We start from the raw sequence: 19120 nt of genomic DNA, 5'->3' as shown, positions 1-19120 counted from the left end.
TCTTGAAATAAATCGTTCATGGTTTTCATAAACGCAGCTTCGTGTCGTGGAATATTATATGGATCGTATTCGATAGTGGTTTGATGTACCGTTTGGTTCAAAAAAATAGAACATAACCTCAAATCAAAATTTTCGAATTTAATTCGGAAAATTTGAAAATGAGAAAATTCCCAACAATTCCACTTCTTATTGTCATTTGATACTCGAAAGAATAAAATTTCGATCACAAAAGGACCCGTTACATTATTAGATATCGACGGTGAAACTACCAAACCACGTATCTCGGTTTGCGACGTCGCAGACTTCCTGTCATACTTTATTTTTTAAATGAAAAACTACTTAACGTCCAGTCTTGAAAATTTCCGTGATTTTTCCTCTTCGTGCGGAAAAAATTCTGTGAAAATCTCAAGGAATGATATTGATTTGGTCTACTTCAAAAAAATAAAATGTGAGCGTAGATTTTTAAACACCGCAAACGAGATACGTGGTTTGGTAGTTTCACCGTCGATATATTACAGATTTCTAAATTGACTTTTGAGGCTATGTTCATGTTTTGAACCAATCGATATTGATACAATCTCACCTGTTTGATGTATCGAATACGATCTATAGGCGGATTCAGACGCGAACACACACATACACGCACCCTCACGAACGCGAGGGGCGAAAGAAAGGTCCGCTCCCTCTCCGGGGGTCATTTCCTTGAAAATTTTTGCAATTATAAAGCACCCAAAATGCAATTTGAGTAATTTCATCATGAATAATTATCAAATATAAGCGTCCCTCCTTCTTCTGTTCTTCGTCTCTTCATTCTTTTTGCATTCCTTTTTTTTTCTTCGTCCTTTTTTCGGACGGGAGGCGTACGCTCCTCCCCCTTTGATCCGCGAATGCTCGATACAACAATTCGTTCTCAATGGACACGCGTGTTGCATCTAACAAAATGGAAGGCGTCCCGTTCGGTCGTACTATCCCATAAAGCTGTGCGTTACGCATATGCGGCAAGATGAATATAAACTCTGATAAAAAGAAAACAAGAGGACAGGAAAGGATATTTCCGCAACATTTTCATATATATCAAAATATTATAATTTGCGACCCACCGCCGCACAGTGGATCGAGTCAATAGGAGAGGTCGGCCAAAATTTGGAAACTTCAAATGTTTATAACTCCGTTTATACAAAACTTTGAAGTTCTAACAGTGGTTCCATTGGTTCTCTCGTGAAATTTTCTTCTAGAAGCACTCCTTAATGTTTAAAATGTGGCGATTTAAATAAAAAAATGTGTAGTTTTAATCAACAATTTCATGTTCGACCTTTCTAATTGACTCGATCTACTGTGAGCTGCACTGAGCTGTGACAGCGCATGTGGCCGTGAGTATGCTTCATGGGCCAGAATGGCCGGAGCGCCTTCAATTTGCCATAATGCAATACGGATGTCGACGTAGCACGAATAGTTGCATCAAGGCGTTATTACAAAAATAATCGTCATGTATGCACGAACAGCAGTATATTGAAGTGACTAAGGAAAAAGGCGTACCTATGAACACTTGAGCACTGTCAAATTCCCTCCCACTAAATATGAATCAAGTGAAAACCCGTAAGCTCTTATTGCTCAAATTTTCAGAGAATTTTCTGCACAATTTAATCTAATGATTCTGAAAATTTCGAGGAAATGCATTCCTAACTTTCCTCAAAAATTATGTTTCAAAAATCAGGAGAAATTTGGTTAACGTCTGGCTCTTCAAAAGGGCGTTTTTTCGTCGCGGCAAACTTGCTTCGGTGGCAGTCACGCCCGGCATGTTCGACACCTTGCTCAGATTTTTGGACGCTATATCACGACTGATTGCTACATCATAGTGTCAACAACAGTCTACTCCTCGAGTAAAATGAATTGATGAAATCGGACCTCAGAAAATAAAGAAAAAGATCGATTCAAGTTGTTTCTTTCAATCGAATAACTTCAAAGTGTTAACAGTCTTACCCTCAAATGCCCAAGACTTCATTTGGACTGCATTTTGCAATTTGGCACTATAAATCCTGGCTCTTCTGGAAAAACACTTATGTGCATAGGGAAACTAATGGCACGTACGTTGTTTTTTAACCGGGCTAGAATTTATAGTTCCAAATTGCAAAATGCGTAGTCCATTTAAACCCAAAATCCTAAAGCAGGTCAAACCGACCCGTACTTCAATACACGTCGTTTTTTTATCGTTTTTGGAGTATTATCTATGTTTTGGAGGGTAAACATTATATTTTTTGAAATTGTCACCTATTCGTGGCATACTGGCGTTTTCTCACCTTCTCATCTGCCAAGTGTAACTCCCCTAGAATAGATAGTCGGGTCATTTTGACCAGACTACCTATCTCTTTTGACATGCGGTGTCGTCAGGATTTACCTACTTGCCGCCCATGGGCTGCCTGTATTTTGCCACCCGCCCCTTCTCATTCATTTTGGAGCATCAATAAAAACCATCAAGTGAACGTGCCGAAGGAGGAGGGGTGCATAAGACGCGTTTACTCGTGTTGGGCACATTTTTTGTGGAAGCCCAGTCAACACTAGCAAACGTTCACGGAACTTTGCGCAAAAATTAATTTCCGTAAATTTATCTCTGTGTGGACGAGGCCTTTCACTTATAAGAAAAGAACGAAAAAATTATGAAAGAATAAACATGAATGTGGTTCAATGATTTTGATTTCCGCCACCGCGCCAACTGCACTGTGTTTGGCGCAATGCGTGAGGTATCCCTACAGTCTTGTAGGCGCTACGCGTTTCACGCCGACCGCCGACCGCTGCTGACCGCACTGTTTTTGACGCAATGCGTGAAGTATTCATGCAGTCTTGCAGGCACTATGAGTTTCACGCCAACCGCTGCTGACCGCAATACGTTTGACGCAATGCGTGAAGTATTCATGGAGTCTTGTGGGCGCTAATATGTGTTTCATAATGAAAGGCGCTGTCTCTTGTATCGCCGAAAGACGAACAAATTAGAAATTACTATACTTTAACTCTCCGGAAATGAGAGAATTTTCGCCTTTTCTCGTTTGTAATTTTTTTTCTAATCAGATTTTTTTTCTTGATACCTATATTTGAAAAAAATTACAACATTTGTCGCCCCCTAAATTTGCCGCCATGGGCCGCGGCCCATGTAGCCACCCCTTAAATCCGGCCCTGGGCGACGTTGAGGTTGACTCTTTTTGACGCCTGTGACGCATCTTTTGATGGGTAGTCATCAAAGAATAGTTCCCTGCCACGACGCAACTTTCGCCAAAGTACCAATTTTTAGGCGATTGAACGGACTCCTTTAAATGAAATATATTGCAACATATTTGACATAGGTTCCAATTTCGTATGAATCACTGAAAAAAAAAATCTTGAGATATCATTTTAACTTAAGCGTCGTTTCTTTTTGAAAATTTTTTTAAATTAAATTCGTGCGCGTCTAACTTAAAGTCAGTTTTTTTTTTAGTTAAAGACATGTTGTTTCGCTATCGTTTTTTAAACTTTAAACTTAACAATAATAAAAATGACGCTTCTTTAACATAAAAAAACTGATTTTGAGTTGAATCCGCACAGGTTTGACTAAAAAAGAAAAAAAGAAAAAAATTATCGACAAGAAGAGGCTACACTTCAAGTCAAAATAATATCTCAAGAAATTTTTTCCCAGTGATTGCAAATTGTTTACCTTTCCCATACAGGAAACTCATTTTGTTGATCGTTTAAAATCGGCATTTAAAAATATTGCAATTTTACGGGAAAATTCTTTAAATTTTATTTCATTAATTTGCAAAATGATTCCAGTATTTACGCTCCATTGTGCTACGCGGGCACACATCGCGATATCAAAATTGACGCCCGAAAGATACTTTGCATCCTACGCCTGTATGCAACTATTTATACCTACGGGGTATCTTTGTTGTAGAAACAAAAGAATTGAAAGCACCCTAGCTGCCATTTTGGATCCTTGCAGTGAAGCCTGCCGTTGTCGCTGCGCCGCAGGTGAAGTGGTAAGTGCCCGGTCAGTCAAAACGCCTTCACCTGAGTGTGTATGCAGCATGGACATCCATGAAGCCCGAATAGTTGCATCCAGGGGTTAAAATGATATTATTATATTGTTTCCCCCATCCTGTTGGACACTAACTAGGGCAGCTCTGTTTATTTCTCAAATTCTCTTACACCATAACTTAATTCCATCGTTATCTATGTTGCCAATGAAGCAAACTATCACTGATTTTTATCGCGACATCGTCAATTTTCCGAATAATGCTTTGACTGTTTTAATACATAGAGACGTTGTCGTCTTAAAATAAGGGTTGCATTCCTACTCTCTCTGATGTAAGGAGGCCTAATACGGCGAATAAGTATCACGATCATTTCAGGAAAAATTCAAACGCATCTCAACATATTTGTAATTTTTTGCGCTGAAGTGCTAAAAAAAAGTCCCGTCAGATGTACCTAAATCAACCTATAAGTAGTTAAATCAGAGCCCGGTGCGGCAGGACCCAGAGCCTGTAAAAAATATGTATTACGTCACTGATTCCTTCAGGATCATCGAATCAGAGCACAGTGAACCGAGTTTATAAAATAACTAACCAATGATGAAGTATTTAAATGAAGCTACTAAGTTCGCTCGCATAAAATCTTAGGGTCTTACGATAATACTGCCGTGCTAAGTAATAACGCCGTGTAAGCCATCAGGCGCTGCCAAATTTCCCCGCGATAAGTCACAGATTACAGGAAAATTTGTGATTATTTCTCTTACAATTTTACAGAGGATTCCGTTCGTAATTGGATCTAAAAAGTCTGAACATTGTAAGGAGAAATATTCATAATTATCCTCGAAAGTAAACGTTTCATCAAAGGAAATTTGGCAACTCTCGAATGTTCATACGGCGTTCTTCCTTAGCACGGCAGAATAGCGGCGAGGCTCTGTTTGTTTCTTTTTAATCTTCCTTTTTTCCGGTTGAAAATGCAGATGTGGTCCTGCGAAACGCCCGGGTTTTTAATTTTATGTTTTTCTTTTTGCGACCTTAGTCCCATTTTCAGTTGATTTTGTATGATCGTTTCGGGTCGATTAAGTTGTTTTATTTTTTTAAAAATCTTAGGTATATTTTAGGATAGACCGGTTAATAACATGGTAATTTTTCCGAGGTATTGAAGCGCAAGTTCCAATGTCAGCACAGTCGATTAGATACTCTATTTTAGAGTTGAACTTGTTTACATCCGACAAATTTTGTTTAAATATAAATAAAAATGACACATGGCTATGTGTATGAATTTGGAAGAAAAATGAAAAGGAAATAATGAAAGAATGAAAAGGTAAAAATAGAAATTACATCACATGAGCAGTCCTACCTCGCTTGAGTATGGAGCTTGGTCCATCCAGAATGGGATGTTCTGAGTAGCCTCCCACATGAAATTTATTTTTGCCGCTCGGACGTAGGTTATAAAGGGGGCCTCCCTCGACAAACTTTCTCAGTTTCTGCATTTTATTTTTCGCCCCCGGTGAATTGTGTCTTTGAGGTTCCGAACGAAAATACAAAATGTCTCTCGAACGTGCAGTTAGAGCAAAGGTAATTTTTGCCCACCCCTTCTCTGCTATTTTTCCTCTGGTGTCCTCCAAAAAAGTGAATTTTCCTCCGGATCAGTGATGCCCTGTGAAGTGATATGTTGGAAATTTTTGAACGGTTCAATTCCTTTCACTTCCTTGTCAAAAATTTGAGTCTTAATCCCCTTTCGTGGCTCATTAGTGATTTTCTCTTTTTTTTTAAAAAAAGCAAAAAAAGTTATCTTTTTTCGAGTTATTGAATAATTCGCGTTGTGTCGGTCAGTTACCACCATACTTACACCAGGACGCTCAAATTCGGGGCCTCACTGGATCACTGTAAAGAAAAGTGTAACAAGGGTCAATACTTAAGCCAAGTGATTCTAATACAAGCGTTTTTTTTTTAACGGAAAGTCAAAACATACGGTTTTCTATTATTAGACCTTCCCGTGAGCAAGTTATTTCCGATTGCATCGTCGAAATTCCTAAAAACTCTTGTGAAAAAAGATCACCATGATGATGATGAAACTGCAGAAATGCGTATCTCGGTTGGCGGCGTCAAAAGTTTCCTGTCATACTTTATTTCTGCATGGAATACTATTGCACGTCATTTTTTTAAATTTCTGTGATTTCTTTTCTCTTCATAAAGAATATTTTGTGAAAACTTCAAGCCTTGGTGTTGATTCGATCTCCTTTTGAAAAAAATTAACAGGAGCAGATATTTCGAAACACCACAACAGAGGTACGCATTTTTGCAGTTTCACCGTCGAGTGGAAATACGAAAAAACTGTATGGAGATACGAAAAGTGTTTGTATTCTTTGAGCGGGTCTATTATTCAAGGGACCAACCATGAAGTCCAACAATTTTTTAATATACAATTATTTTTTTTTCGTTGAGAACGAGCCAGCCTCATTGCTATAAATTTATGAAAAAGATTGTCTATTTCAAATTTCTTTTTTTTTGGACCCATGTCTCTATTGGCAGACTACTTATTTGCACATCTCTTCGTAAAAAGCAGTGATTTTTGAGGATAAAAGAAATAAAAAAGGGACCAACAACCGATGAATACTAAGTGCATTGTTGCATCACGTGATCACCTTCAGCTCGGGAAAATTGTATGTAAAAACACGTCTTGCAAATATGAGGAGCGATGAAAGAAAAAAAAACGATGAGATTATTCCTGTTTGCAGCGCATTGTGCATTAACTCTTTTTCTCAAACAAACGTCAAAGAGTTTAGAACTCTAATTTATTTCAATCCCTCCGTGTTTTGGGAAACCTCCCCCAGTAAAAGTGAGTCAGCCTGACGTCAGGCTATGTTTCATAAAATACCCTGAGTCTGACTGATTAAGGTTGACATCAGTCTGACATCAGACTGATTCAGACTGACTCAGGGTAGTTTATGAAACACAGCCTGATGTCAGACTGATTCACTTTTACTAGGGATCCGCCTTCATTTTATAAAGTATGCAACTACCGTCCTCTTTATGTCAAATTCGTGATCGGACATCCAGGGGACACAACCTGCACTAATTCCCAGCTATTGATAGGTTCTTCTTATATCATTTATTGATGGCTGTAGACCTACAAAAACTACGTACTCATCTCGAGTCAGCTAAATGTTGTTAAATATGATTGATTTACTACATAATCATTTCAACTACTTTCAAATGCATGAAACAACCGGTGATGTCATTACAATGATGTTCATATGAGATAATAACTCCATTTTTATTAAATTACTTCCATGCACTTTTTTCTCACTTTTTTTCTTATAATCGTGCAGAAAATAAGTTAAATCTCTCGCCTTTTCTCCATTCGATGCTGATCGAATGGGTATTTAAACCATGAACGAATTTTGACTTTCGAATGCATTTTTCTTGAGTTAAATGACGCGTAGAACCCTATTATTTTCATACACGAAGCGTAGAAAGACGCAGAAGACTTAAGTCGCAGAAACCCGTGCTCGATTCTGTTGGTGCCGGATGACACTATTCAGATCGGCAAAAAACCGGGGCGTTTTTTTGCGAAAAAGTTGCGCCTTTTGAACTGCGTATTTCTCGGTCTCTGAGTTACATCATTGCGTTTGTAATGTGCGCACCGGCATGCATGTCGAAATTATAACCTACGAATCAAAGAATCGAATCTCATTCATATTATCTGTAGTAAACAAGCAACAATTTCACATTGAAATACGCTTTTTTTACTCACCAAACATCAGTGGGAAATGGGAATAGATAACGATTTGACTGCCGCAGCACTTTACTGCCATCATTTTCCCGCAATTTCGGCGCGTTTGAAACGCGACGAAAATACTAACTGAATGAACACGGTGTTTTCACTTAAGACTCTACGGTAAAAGAGACAATCTTTCTCGACGAAGTTTTATCCAAAATTTCTGGGGTATGATACTATTTTCAATTTTAGCGGGGCCAGGCCCCGCCTGTCCCTACCCCCTTTGTACGCCTATGAAAGCGGGCTTGTCTAGAATTTTGGCTCCAAACATTCGAAATAAATCACCACGTAATATACTCACCTTGTCACCTTCCGGCCAAAGTATCACAAGCGCCATGCAACGTTTCAAAATTTCCGCCGCCATTTCAATTTTTTCACAGATAAATTCTTGGTTGAATCTGTTCGAAAATTTTACTGAATTTTATCGGCAGCACAAAGAAAATTCAGTGGAATTTTCGGACAGCCTCGTTGAACATTATACCCGTAAAGAAATGAAATAGAGGCGGCAATTTGGAAACGTCGCATGGCGCTTGTGATACTTTGACCGGAAGATGACGATCAGGTACTTTCCGAATATTAAATGAAAAAGTGACCCATTGGATCAACTTCACAATGCAAGATCGCAAGAACGCTCGAAATAAAATTTGATTGATTTGTTTGTTCCAGATCGCTTCCAAGCGGAACCCTCAGCAAGATCAAGAGGCCCAGGAGTGGATCGAATCTGTCTTAGGAACCAAATTCCCAAAGGGTGAATTGTACGAGGATGTTTTGAAAGACGGACAGGTCCTATGCCAGCTCATAAACAAACTGAAACCTGGAGCCGTGCCAAAAATCAATTCATCCGGTGGACAATTTAAGATGATGGAAAATATCAACAAGTAGGTTGAATCATTTCATAAAGTTAACACCCCGCATCACCAATCCTTTCTCTATATTTAAATTTACTCGTTCCGTTGTTGCCGTTCGTGCGCTCTTACTCCGAAATTCTACGAGCAACACGATACGAATGGGAATTTCTTTTTCGAATAGGCAATCTGGCAACCCTGGACCCGTTTTTAGCAAGGTCTGTTATTCGCGTGAAACGAGAAATTTTATGGATTATAAATCATCCGAAACTCCGTTGGAGAACTTTAGACTCGGAATGAAAATGAAACTAGGTTTTAAACAAATGGACAGTTTCAACTAGAATTAGCCTAACTGCATGGCATGTTGCCTAATTTCCTATGATATTTTTTTTTCAACAGAAAATCAAGCTACATCCAGATTTAAAAGTTTTTGAATATACATATAACTTCATAATATAGGTATACAAAATTCACAAAATTTTCAGGAAATTGTAATATGCTGCTCAATTTTCTTTTGAAAAATAAAACGAGAGAGGAAATTTGGCAACGTGAGGCGTTAGCTTAAGGTTAGAGGTGTCAGTTAGGTACGTGATTACAGGGCCGTGTTTTGATACTCGATTCTTTCAAAATAATAAATGACTATTATTTGCCGTGCAGAATATCAAGAATGATTTGACCTGCCTAAAACACGACGAATGACGAAATAAATCGCATCCATAACTATCTACTGCAGTTTCTTCTCGTCTAAATGGTGATGAATAAAAATTAAATAAATTGATTCCCGTGCAGCAGTGACAATACTACTTGAACCGCGTTTAGTGGAAAGTAACCAGATTACATTAGTCAAAAATTGGGCGATTTAATTTTTTACAGGAGTGCGGATTACTTTGGAAATTTTAAGGAATTGACTTCTTACTATGCAGAAAATTCACTAAAATTTGAACAAAAATCCGCACAACCGTTTTCATGTAAGAAATTAAATTGCCCAGTCAAAGGCAATAGCCGGTTTGGCTTTGGTTTTTCTCTGCTTAACGCGGTCCAATTGTAGGGTGAGAGGAATCATACGGTGAATGAAATTATTTTCATTAAAGGTAATGCTCAGAAAATGACGATTTATACGCCAATTGTATTAGGACCACAGTGTTTATTTTTCCCGCATTTGAAAATTCAAAATTACCATAAATTGAATTTCTCTCAGCGGGACCCATTTTTAGAGCCCACGCCTCCTTTAATGCTGGAGGAATGTTTGCATCGCTAAAAATGCGCCCAGGTGCAATTTCTCTGTTTGGATCTTAATTGCCGTGATCCAAAAATGTATAGAGATCTGATCTGCTCTCAATATATTATTTTTATAAAAACATTTCTGTGGTAACGCTGAGACTATAATATACCTAGAGGCTACGTCCCCTGAACGTTTTGCGGTCCAACCTTCCCAGCCCCCCCCCCCCCCCAAGCGCCTTGCAACTCTACATAAAGTACATAGAGTCGTAATGTAAGTGGGAGAGCTGGCGCCACTTTAAAGCATTTTCTGGTCCTGAATTCCGAGACTTCTGTGTGACGGCGGGTCACTTTTTCGATACATGATCGATTGTTTGCGATACACGGGTACCCGGCCATCCGATGTAAACATAGAAGATAGGAATTACCACGTATTTCACACCGCCATTTTGGATCGAACATGTTTCGAAAAAGTGACCCGAGCTCGGCGCACACCGGGCTCGGAACTCGTCGAGCAGAACATGGCGCCAGCTCACCCATTTACATTACGACTCTATGTACTCTATGCAACTCTAGCGTTATGGTTCACGCGTTTCTCTATGATTTTTTTTACGTTATAAAGTATACTAGTGAATTTTAGAGAACAATTTCTCGTTTGCTCAAATGGATTTCTGTGTTCAGTTTCCAGGCAGCCATCAAGGCATACGGAGTGAACGACGTTGACGTGTTCCAGACGGTCGATCTGTGGGAAAAGAAAGACATCGCTCAAGTGACCAACACGATCTTCGCTCTTGGCAGACAGGTAAAAAACTTCTAGCCGTTATTTTCCCACAACAATCAAGTGCTTTCAATGCGCTTTACATCAAAGTCACAAACGCGGGGGAAGGGGGGTTTCCTCTTAAAATAGTGCCTATTCCTCATGTCCCTAATTCGTCGCTTCTCTGACGTAAGGGCGTATCTCGATTTCCACGTGACCCCTGTGCTCCGTATAACTCTATGCTTTCTAAGGCTCATGTGGAAATATAGTTACGCCCTTACGTCGCAGGAGCGACGAATTGTGGTGGAATTTTCCCATTTTATAATATTCTTGCCGTGCCTCTCCTGAAATTTTACGTAAAAATCGCATATCTACAAGTCTCATCCATGCTTTGGAGAATGATTAATTATTTTACTCGTGAAGGGAGAAAAACGCTGTTTGTATTTAAAAAATTGCCCGCTTTGATTTTTCTTTCTCTTTTCAAAATTAAATGGAAGCGTTTTTTTTTTAAGTCACCTAATGAGATATCGACGGCCAAAGTGCGAAACCACGTAAGTGTCTCCCTCTTTGACGATGCAGACTACTTGTTCTGCTTTATTTTTTCTTTGGAAAATTAGTCAACGTAATTTCTTGAAATTTTCTTGATTTTTCCTCTCCGTTAGTAGAATATTTGTATATGAATTTCAAACTGTGAGATTGGCATATCTCCTCGAGAAATAAAATAGGAGCGGACATTTTGAAACCCCGCAGTGGAATTACGTAAATTTGCAGTTTGGCCATCGATATGGGCCTGTTTCAACTCCCATCATCGATTTCTTAATTTCTTGAAAATTTCCTTGATTTTTCCTCTCTATTAGTAGTATATTCTATATGAATTTCAAAACTCGAGAAATAAAATAGGAGCGAAAATTATGAAACCCCGCGGTGGAAATACGTGGTTTTGCAGTTTGGCCAGCGATATGTGCTTGTTTCAACTTCCATAATCGATTTTGGTATCTCTTAAAGCGAATTTGAATTTAGAGCTCGTTAATTGTGCGCCGAAACTCACAGCTGCCGTTATTCTGTTCGACCTCACGGCTGAATTATCGCGAATCGCAGGTGCGTGATTTGGTGCACTCCAGATGTGGTCAAAAAATCTATCGATATCGAAAATCCAACTTATCGATGGTCGAATCGTTGCTGATTCGGGACTCCGGCAAACTTCAAAATGGGTGTGACTTCCACATTCAAGTCATTCGCTCCCAATTGCAGCGTGGATTTCGCATCAATGGTTTTATTTCAGTTCGTCATTTTTCTCCGAGATCGCAATTCTGTTGTCGGATAATCTCCGATTGTGACTGACGAATCGTCAACGCTGGTGCATGATTTTGGGACACCTTGCGATATGATCCTAGAAAAGTTTTCTCTTTCGAAAAACCACGATTCTGATTGGTCGAATCTGTTGGCAAGGTGCTTAGTGTTGATAGGTCGATGAAATAAAAACGGGAGAACTTCCAAAAGGGGTTGCGGATGCCTTTAAATAAAATTCGCTTTTAAGAGGTAATTTCTTGAATCTCTCATGATGCATAATTAATTAACTTTTTTTTAAACTTTTTGACACAGACCTACAAGGACCCAAACTGGAGCGGACCCTACTTGGGACCAAAACCCGCCGACGAGAACAAACGGGACTTCGACGAAGAGACTCTGGCCGCCGGCAAAACGATCATCGGTCTCCAGGCTGGTTCAAACAAGGGCGCCACACAATCCGGCCAAAACATCGGCGCCTCCCGCAAAATCCTCCTCGGAAAGTAAATTCATCGATTTTCCTCTTGGTCCCTGGCATCGATCGTCCAGCGAGACGCGAATTTTCACCGCGGGCAGCCGGCCGAGCCTCCAGGCGGCAGCGGCGTTGTAACTATCCATTTTATCATTTACACAATACTTTTTATACCATTTTTTGTTAACGTTTGTTCATACTTGACTGTTTGAAACTGTTTAGTGTATATCATGTGTCTTATCTTCAGTCTCTAAAATTTAAGTTTATTTTTTGTAAATAAATTTTAGTAAAACGAACCCGTCGAGGATTATTACTTTATTCAACCTCCATCTATCGCTGCTTTCTGTCCATTCATGAAAATATGAATCGCAAACTTTAATTTTTTTTTTTTAAAAGTAAAAGTTTTCAAATGATGTCGAATATTCTTGTCTAAACGGTTTACTGGCCCTACTACTTGAAAATGTTGGCTATTAGCAAGTAAAATCATTTTATCATATAGCAAGTAGACAAAATACGGTTGTTTTTACAGTGAATGTTTCATCGCTCAAGCGAAATTTTGTTTCATGTAGCTTCCTCACCTGGATATAATATTATACTACGCTGGTTATTTGATTTTGACCAGTCTTTTCAGCGGGGAGGAAGGCAGCATGCTAATCTTTTTCCACGAAATGGGCTAAAAAATGAATCATAAGCGAGAATCTGTTGAAGTTCGCCCTCCGCAAGCTTTGAGCAGTTTTGACAGGGAGTTAGCAGAATTTTTAGGTAATAAAAAGTGAGTAGTGCTAAAAAAGGACACAAAAACTAAGTCTCCTGGGATATTTCAAAATGTTCCAAGAAGTTTTATTTTAATTTTTCAGAAAAGGACATCGTGCTCATGAAATACGCAATTTTGTAATGTGAGTGCAAAGTAGTAAGTAATCAGAAAAGATTTCATGAGAGATTCTGCCAAATACCTCATTTTTCCCGAAAATAAGTAAAAAAAAATAAATAAATGACAACACTTTGAAGAGTAGATACATAAATTCTGCTTCCTCTGAGTTGTGCTTTAATTCTCTGATGTACCCATGGCAAACATGAATTGTTGAATTTCTCAGACCCTATGATTTGTTTGTTGGAGCAGGGTCGCAATTTGTTTTTAAAGTATAGAAACAGTTGTGGCATTTAGTTTCCTTTGTAATTTTATCACTCATACTGCACAAGCGTGCAGTCATTAAAATCAAGAGAGCTAAATAAAGCTAATAAAGCTACATAAAGTGAGAGACCATCTATAGATGCAAACAAGAAAGATATATCTAAAACATTCAAAGACAGTTTCTTTGGTTTAGTTTTGATAATTTTGAGTCAACAATATGCACCTTTTACCTACTCTAAAGATCTTGTGTCTGCTAAATGAAACTGGAAAACATGGGATTCGAGGTACGAGAAACTAAATAAAAATTAATGCATCGTTTTGGCACATCAGAGGTCAACAGACATAATTAAGCATATCAGTCAGACAAAGATTTGTGACAAAAAACAAATCATAAAAGTAATCGTGAAAAAATAACTAAGATGTGGCAAATATACAGTAAAGAATAATTACAGTGAGTAAGCTTTCATCACTTAAGTACCTTAATTACCTTACATTATTTTCAAGTATGAGCCATCTTTACATTGATCGCAAACTTTGATGATTTTTTTTTTTGGGGGGGGGGGATAAAAGTTTTCAAGTGATGTTGAATATTCTTGTCTAAACGGTTTACTGACCCTACTACTTAAAACGTTGGCTACTAGCAAGTAAAAGCGCCTTAACACCTAACGAGTAAATAAAACACGGTAATTTTTTTAAGTGAATGCTTCATCGCTCAAGCGAATTTTGTTTCATGTAGCTTCCTCACCTGGATATAATATTTAACGCTATTTAAGTTCAACCATTTGCATTTCAAAACCTCTAAGTTGAGTGATGCCTTAAAAAAGGTAATAGCGAATGCAATTAAAATAAAAGAGCTCGGCTGAAAAATTGCAGCAGCATCAAAACTGACCCGTATTCTGAGACCCGGTAAACATGAAATATTTCGAGGTTCAGCCTAAAAATAAAAGTTCTCGAAAGAAGAAGGACAAAGAGCCTCTGACCCGTATTTTTTGTGGAGACTCAACTTGACATGTTTTTGTGAGCGCCGAAACGTGCTTAAAGCAAGTGTGGGGTTCAAGGTGGAATCACTCTCTATTTTTAACTCGGAGCTTTCACAGTTTTTGGTTCTGAGTCATTTTCTGGCTGTGACGACGGTCACGTCACCTCATTTCTTCTAAACCGTAACCGAGGACGCTCTTATAAATAAGATGACACTCGGTGCCATATTTTACACATTCTTTCATAACGCGATGCATTTCACGACCAGCACGGCTAAGAACTAAAGATATGGATTAGGGATTAAGCTTTGCTGAGCATAACATGAGTTAAGAATGAAATCGCTGAAAATTTAAAAACTCAAATTTTCCTTCCTTAATTGGACGCATTTCTGTCAAACGGAACTATGTGCATTATGACGTGAGCCCTGGTATGTATGTATTCTTATGGGTCTCAGGGCTCATGTCTTAATGCACATAGTTCCGTTTGATAGAAATACGTCCAATTATTTGTGCGGACGACGTTTCGGACAGATAATTAAGTAAGGAAAGTTTCAGTTTTTCAATTTTTAGCAATTTTATTCTTAATTTAAGTATACTTTCCTCGAGCCTTAGTTTCCTAGTTTTTTAGCCTTATATTTCTGATTATCATTATAACATACGTTGCTTTTGTTCAACCCTCTATGGCTGGTGTTACAAATCGACGGTACAACTCCCAAATCACGTATTTCGCTTGCGGTGTTTAACAATCTCCGCTTCTGTATGATTTTAATGGAGGAGTTCAAATCAACATCATTTCTTGTAGTTTTTCCAGATTTTAATTCAAACAGATCAGAAAAATCACGGAATATTTTAGGGATGGACATTGAATAATTCTCCTTTTAAAGAAATATATTTTGGCAGGAAGTCTGCAGCGTCGGAAACCGAGGTACGTGGTTTAGGAGTTTCATTATCATGCATTTTTTGGTCGTTTAGAAATTGAATTATTCGTCCATGGCATGATTTTGCAAATTACTATCACAGTTTTTTTTTTTTTTTTTTAAATGATTATCAACATTTTGAAATTTTGAGCGGAATATTTGGGACAGTGCTTTTACGAAAGTTACAACAGCGATTTGTGTCCTAAAGAATCCAAGATCCAAAATTAATTCGTGCCACAGAGGGTTAAGTCAGAAAAAATACTCTTACCTACGATACGGTGTCTAAATTTCATTTGCATTTTAAATTCTCAGGTACTTGAAAATCATATCGTTGTTAAATTTTTCATTCAATTAACTGAGCATCATAATCCATCATTTAATTCTATGCTTATCGATATTTTTTACCTTGAAAAATGTTTTGCGACGGAAATGTTAAAACCTGACAAAGCAAGTATGTGTATTCTGGTCATCATAGTCGACGTTGCCTTCCATGATTCTTCAAAAAAGTCATAGAATTATTTATGTATCAACCTAAGTAAGTGTTTGCGGGGAACTGTATTTGAATGAGAGTATCTCTCGTTCAGCATACTGCTTTTGGTTTGGGTACTTAATTTTTTAAAAGTTTCCCCACTAAACCATTTCTTCCCTCCTGCTACTTGCTGAAAGCAATGATTTAATTTCTGGAAATAATTTTATCTTGGTATAGTAACTCTCAGCATGTCAACAAAAATTAAATTTGAAAGTAGAGACTTTGCACATTTTAAACGCACCGTTCAAGAGAAAATGAAGGCATATTCAGTTCGTTTAGCAAAATCCTTGATAACATGTTTGCAACTATTACATTAACCGCCCTCCTACTGTGGGCAAATCCATTTTAAAGGAATGGAAAGATCTCTTCAAGCTGAGAGGTGTTACCGTGTAAATTCTGAAAGGTAATCGAGCATGACTACGGGTAAATTACTAATGCTGGTGCAATATTCTGCCGTACTAAGGAGGAACACCGTATGGGCCATCAGTTGTTGCCAAATTTCCTTAGGCGGATCAAGAAATTTCGGGAAAATTTGTTGGCACATTTCCCTTATTTTTCAGAGAAGTTTGTTCGTAATTTGATCCAAAGAATCTAAAAATTTCAAGGAAAAATATGTATAACTTTCTTCAAGTATATTTATTTTCTAAGAGAAAATCTTTCAACATTAGGATGTTCATGCAGCGTTTTTCCTTGGCATGGCAATATTGCAATATGCTGAAAAATGATGTCATCCTCCCGGTGAAAGTTCAAGCATCAAAGTTCTACACATTCAGCTCAGTTGTCCAAATCCTTAAAACTGCTGTTTTTATCAGTAATGACAGCAAAATGTCGGGACCAGACAACCTGTCGCCACGGCACCTCTGCTCGAAAGTTTTTTCTGGCACCAATTTACGCTCGGGAAAGTTCGGACAGCATGAGCCAATGACCCGTAGCTTTCACAGGCGCGTACGGAGCAATTTATACATTTCCCCCTCAGATTACAAGGTCCAACACGCTTGTATCGGGCATTGGCGACCAACCAACCAACTGTTGCTCATTCGAGTGCATTTATAGGAATCGTAGGTAATTGTCAATTAGCGAGCAGTTTCTTGATATTAAGATATCATCAGCGGTTGGAGAGATGATGAACCGAACGATTATACCGCAATCTATTAATAACCAAGCGCCTAGCTTGGCGATTTACCTTCAATTTGCGCACATTATCATGACTCGTGACTAGTAGATCACACTCTTCTTAACGCGATGTTCAGCCTCACGCTGGATCTTACAGCCACTACGCTTTGGACATTTATGGGAATCAACTTAATTACACAAGGCTCAGTTTTTTTTTTCACTAGAAAATTATGCAACATTCTGCTTTGAAATTATGCGAATGCATATTACATACTCTGAGTACCTAAAATTCACGGTAAGTTTCAAGGCGTCACGCCGCTCAACTTCTCATTAAAATGGTATAAAATGGGGGAGAAGTTAAGCAACGGGATATGCACTCAGGGCCTTTCTGATAATATTCGTCCACGCTATAGCGCCTTCAATGTTGCAGACGCAACACGCACATCCATCAAGTACGAACAGTTGTATGTCTGCGCCGTCATCAACGAGCGTCCTCTCCCTCGCTCCGTGTTTATTCCAAGGTTGTTCCGTTTGCCTTTTTTTATAGTGGTGCTTCAAGCGTAACGCAAACAACACGGCCGAAGATAGGGCCGACCTACCGTCCTCATTTTTCACACTTTCTCACAATCAGAGCAACACCTCATTGGCAGCATAGAGCGGATCATTGCAAGTTCACGCCTCGCGATATCGCGCCTTCAATTTTGCAGATGCAGCACGGATATCTATCGAGCACGAATAGTTGTATCTCTGCGCCGTCATCGAGGGGTCTCTTATTTTTGAAATTTGAGAAAACTTGAGGTAAAGTTTGCTCGAAATTCGCAATGATATGTCTAAATCAGTGATAATTTTGAAGAAAAAAAGAGTAAAAAGATGTTTAGAGGTCTCTCAAGTGCCCCAAAGGGTGGAAGTCTGAAATTGATATTTTGGCGAGAGTTCGGTTTGGTAACCCATTAGTTTTCTCGGGAGATACATACGGCGCACAGTGGATCGAGTCTATTAGAGAGGTCGGACATGAAATTTTTGACTAAAACTGCAAATTTTGATGTTTATTTCGTCACATTTTAAATTTTGAGGGGTGTTTCAAGATGAAAATTTTACGAGGAAACCAATGGAACCATTTTTGAAATCTCAATGTTCAGTATAAACGGAGTTCTAAGCTTGTAAAATTTCCAAATTTTTTCCGACCTCTCTCATTGACTCGATCCACTGTGCGGCGGATGAGGAGGAGAGTGAGAGAGCGCCAGTATATTACCAAAAAGGTGAAAATTAAAAAAAAAGGATGTCTCGCCTCAAAAAATTTAGAAATAACATAGATTATCCTTCAGAAACTACCAGAATCAATGTATTTAATTACGGGTCAATTTGACGCGCCTTGCGAGATTTGCGGACATCTTTAAACTTTGAAATGAATATTGCAATTGTAATTGGCTTGCAATTTATCGACTTCAGCCGTCAATATAGAGCATACAAAAACGTCAAACAGTGCATGTCACACTCCACTTGTCAGCTTGGTAATGTTTGTGTTGGGCCCACGATGACCCTCCCTCATCAGATGTACAAAGAGCGGCAATTTATTTTGCGGTGAACCGTACATCAATGAGTGTTTCAGAGCTCTATCGGAACTCGTGAAAACTATCTGTTTCTGTTGTCGATAATCTTGATCGATAAAATTCAAACCTTTAAAGTGTTGTTTATCGACGAAGCTTGCTCGATATACTATCGTTTAAGATTCGACAAAATCGACAGAGGTTGACAAACATGGCCAAATTAAAGTTAAGTGAGGTTGAATAAGTTGCAACGTTGCCAGCCACGGTCTGTTTTTGAGGGTTTTGACACGCTCAGCGGGAAAACTCATAACTTCATCGAATGTCATATAAATTATTCACGCTTTTCATGATTTTCCCGCTTCTTTTTCTGATTATACCTTATCGAGGACTTACGTACAGAAGGTGAATAGGAAGCTGCCTGAAAAAATTCATGTTGGCTAATGGAAGTGTACATGCATGGATAAAAAAGGATAAGATTTTGGTCGTTACATTAACTTAAATTTCCGATAATTCATATTAAAATTGAATTTGATGTCAATCTGATTTTCAG

The 19120-nt window shown here is 38.5% G+C and overlaps 1 protein-coding gene across 1 annotated transcript; it reads left to right on the top strand.

Moving 5' to 3' along the window:
* The first annotated feature begins 5411 nt into the window (after nt 1-5411).
* Mp20 (muscle-specific protein 20 transgelin) lies at nt 5412-12651 on the top strand. Its single transcript, XM_019045521.2, has 4 exons — nt 5412-5570; nt 8443-8654; nt 10521-10641; nt 12199-12651. Exons 1-4 carry the CDS (start codon nt 5541-5543, stop codon nt 12388-12390), a joined length of 555 nt encoding a protein of 184 aa, XP_018901066.1. The 5' UTR covers nt 5412-5540; the 3' UTR covers nt 12391-12651.
* The last annotated feature ends 6469 nt before the right edge of the window (nt 12652-19120 follow it).

This window comes from Bemisia tabaci, chromosome 3, assembly GCF_918797505.1.
Source record: "Bemisia tabaci chromosome 3, PGI_BMITA_v3".
In the NCBI taxonomy this organism is placed as follows: Eukaryota; Metazoa; Arthropoda; class Insecta; order Hemiptera; family Aleyrodidae; genus Bemisia; species Bemisia tabaci.
Note: the sequence above shows the minus strand (reverse complement) of the source record. Positions and strands in the feature narration are given on the sequence as shown.

Bases quoted from the DNA above. Each gene is read 5' to 3' on its own strand.
- Mp20 (XM_019045521.2), top strand. From the start codon at position 5,541: ATGTCTCTCGAACGTGCAGTTAGAGCAAAG. The intron at 5,571-8,442 runs GTAATTTTTGCC...TGTTTGTTCCAG, and splicing joins AACGTGCAGTTAGAGCAAAG to ATCGCTTCCAAGCGGAACCC. The intron at 10,642-12,198 runs GTAAAAAACTTC...TTTTTGACACAG, and splicing joins TCTTCGCTCTTGGCAGACAG to ACCTACAAGGACCCAAACTG.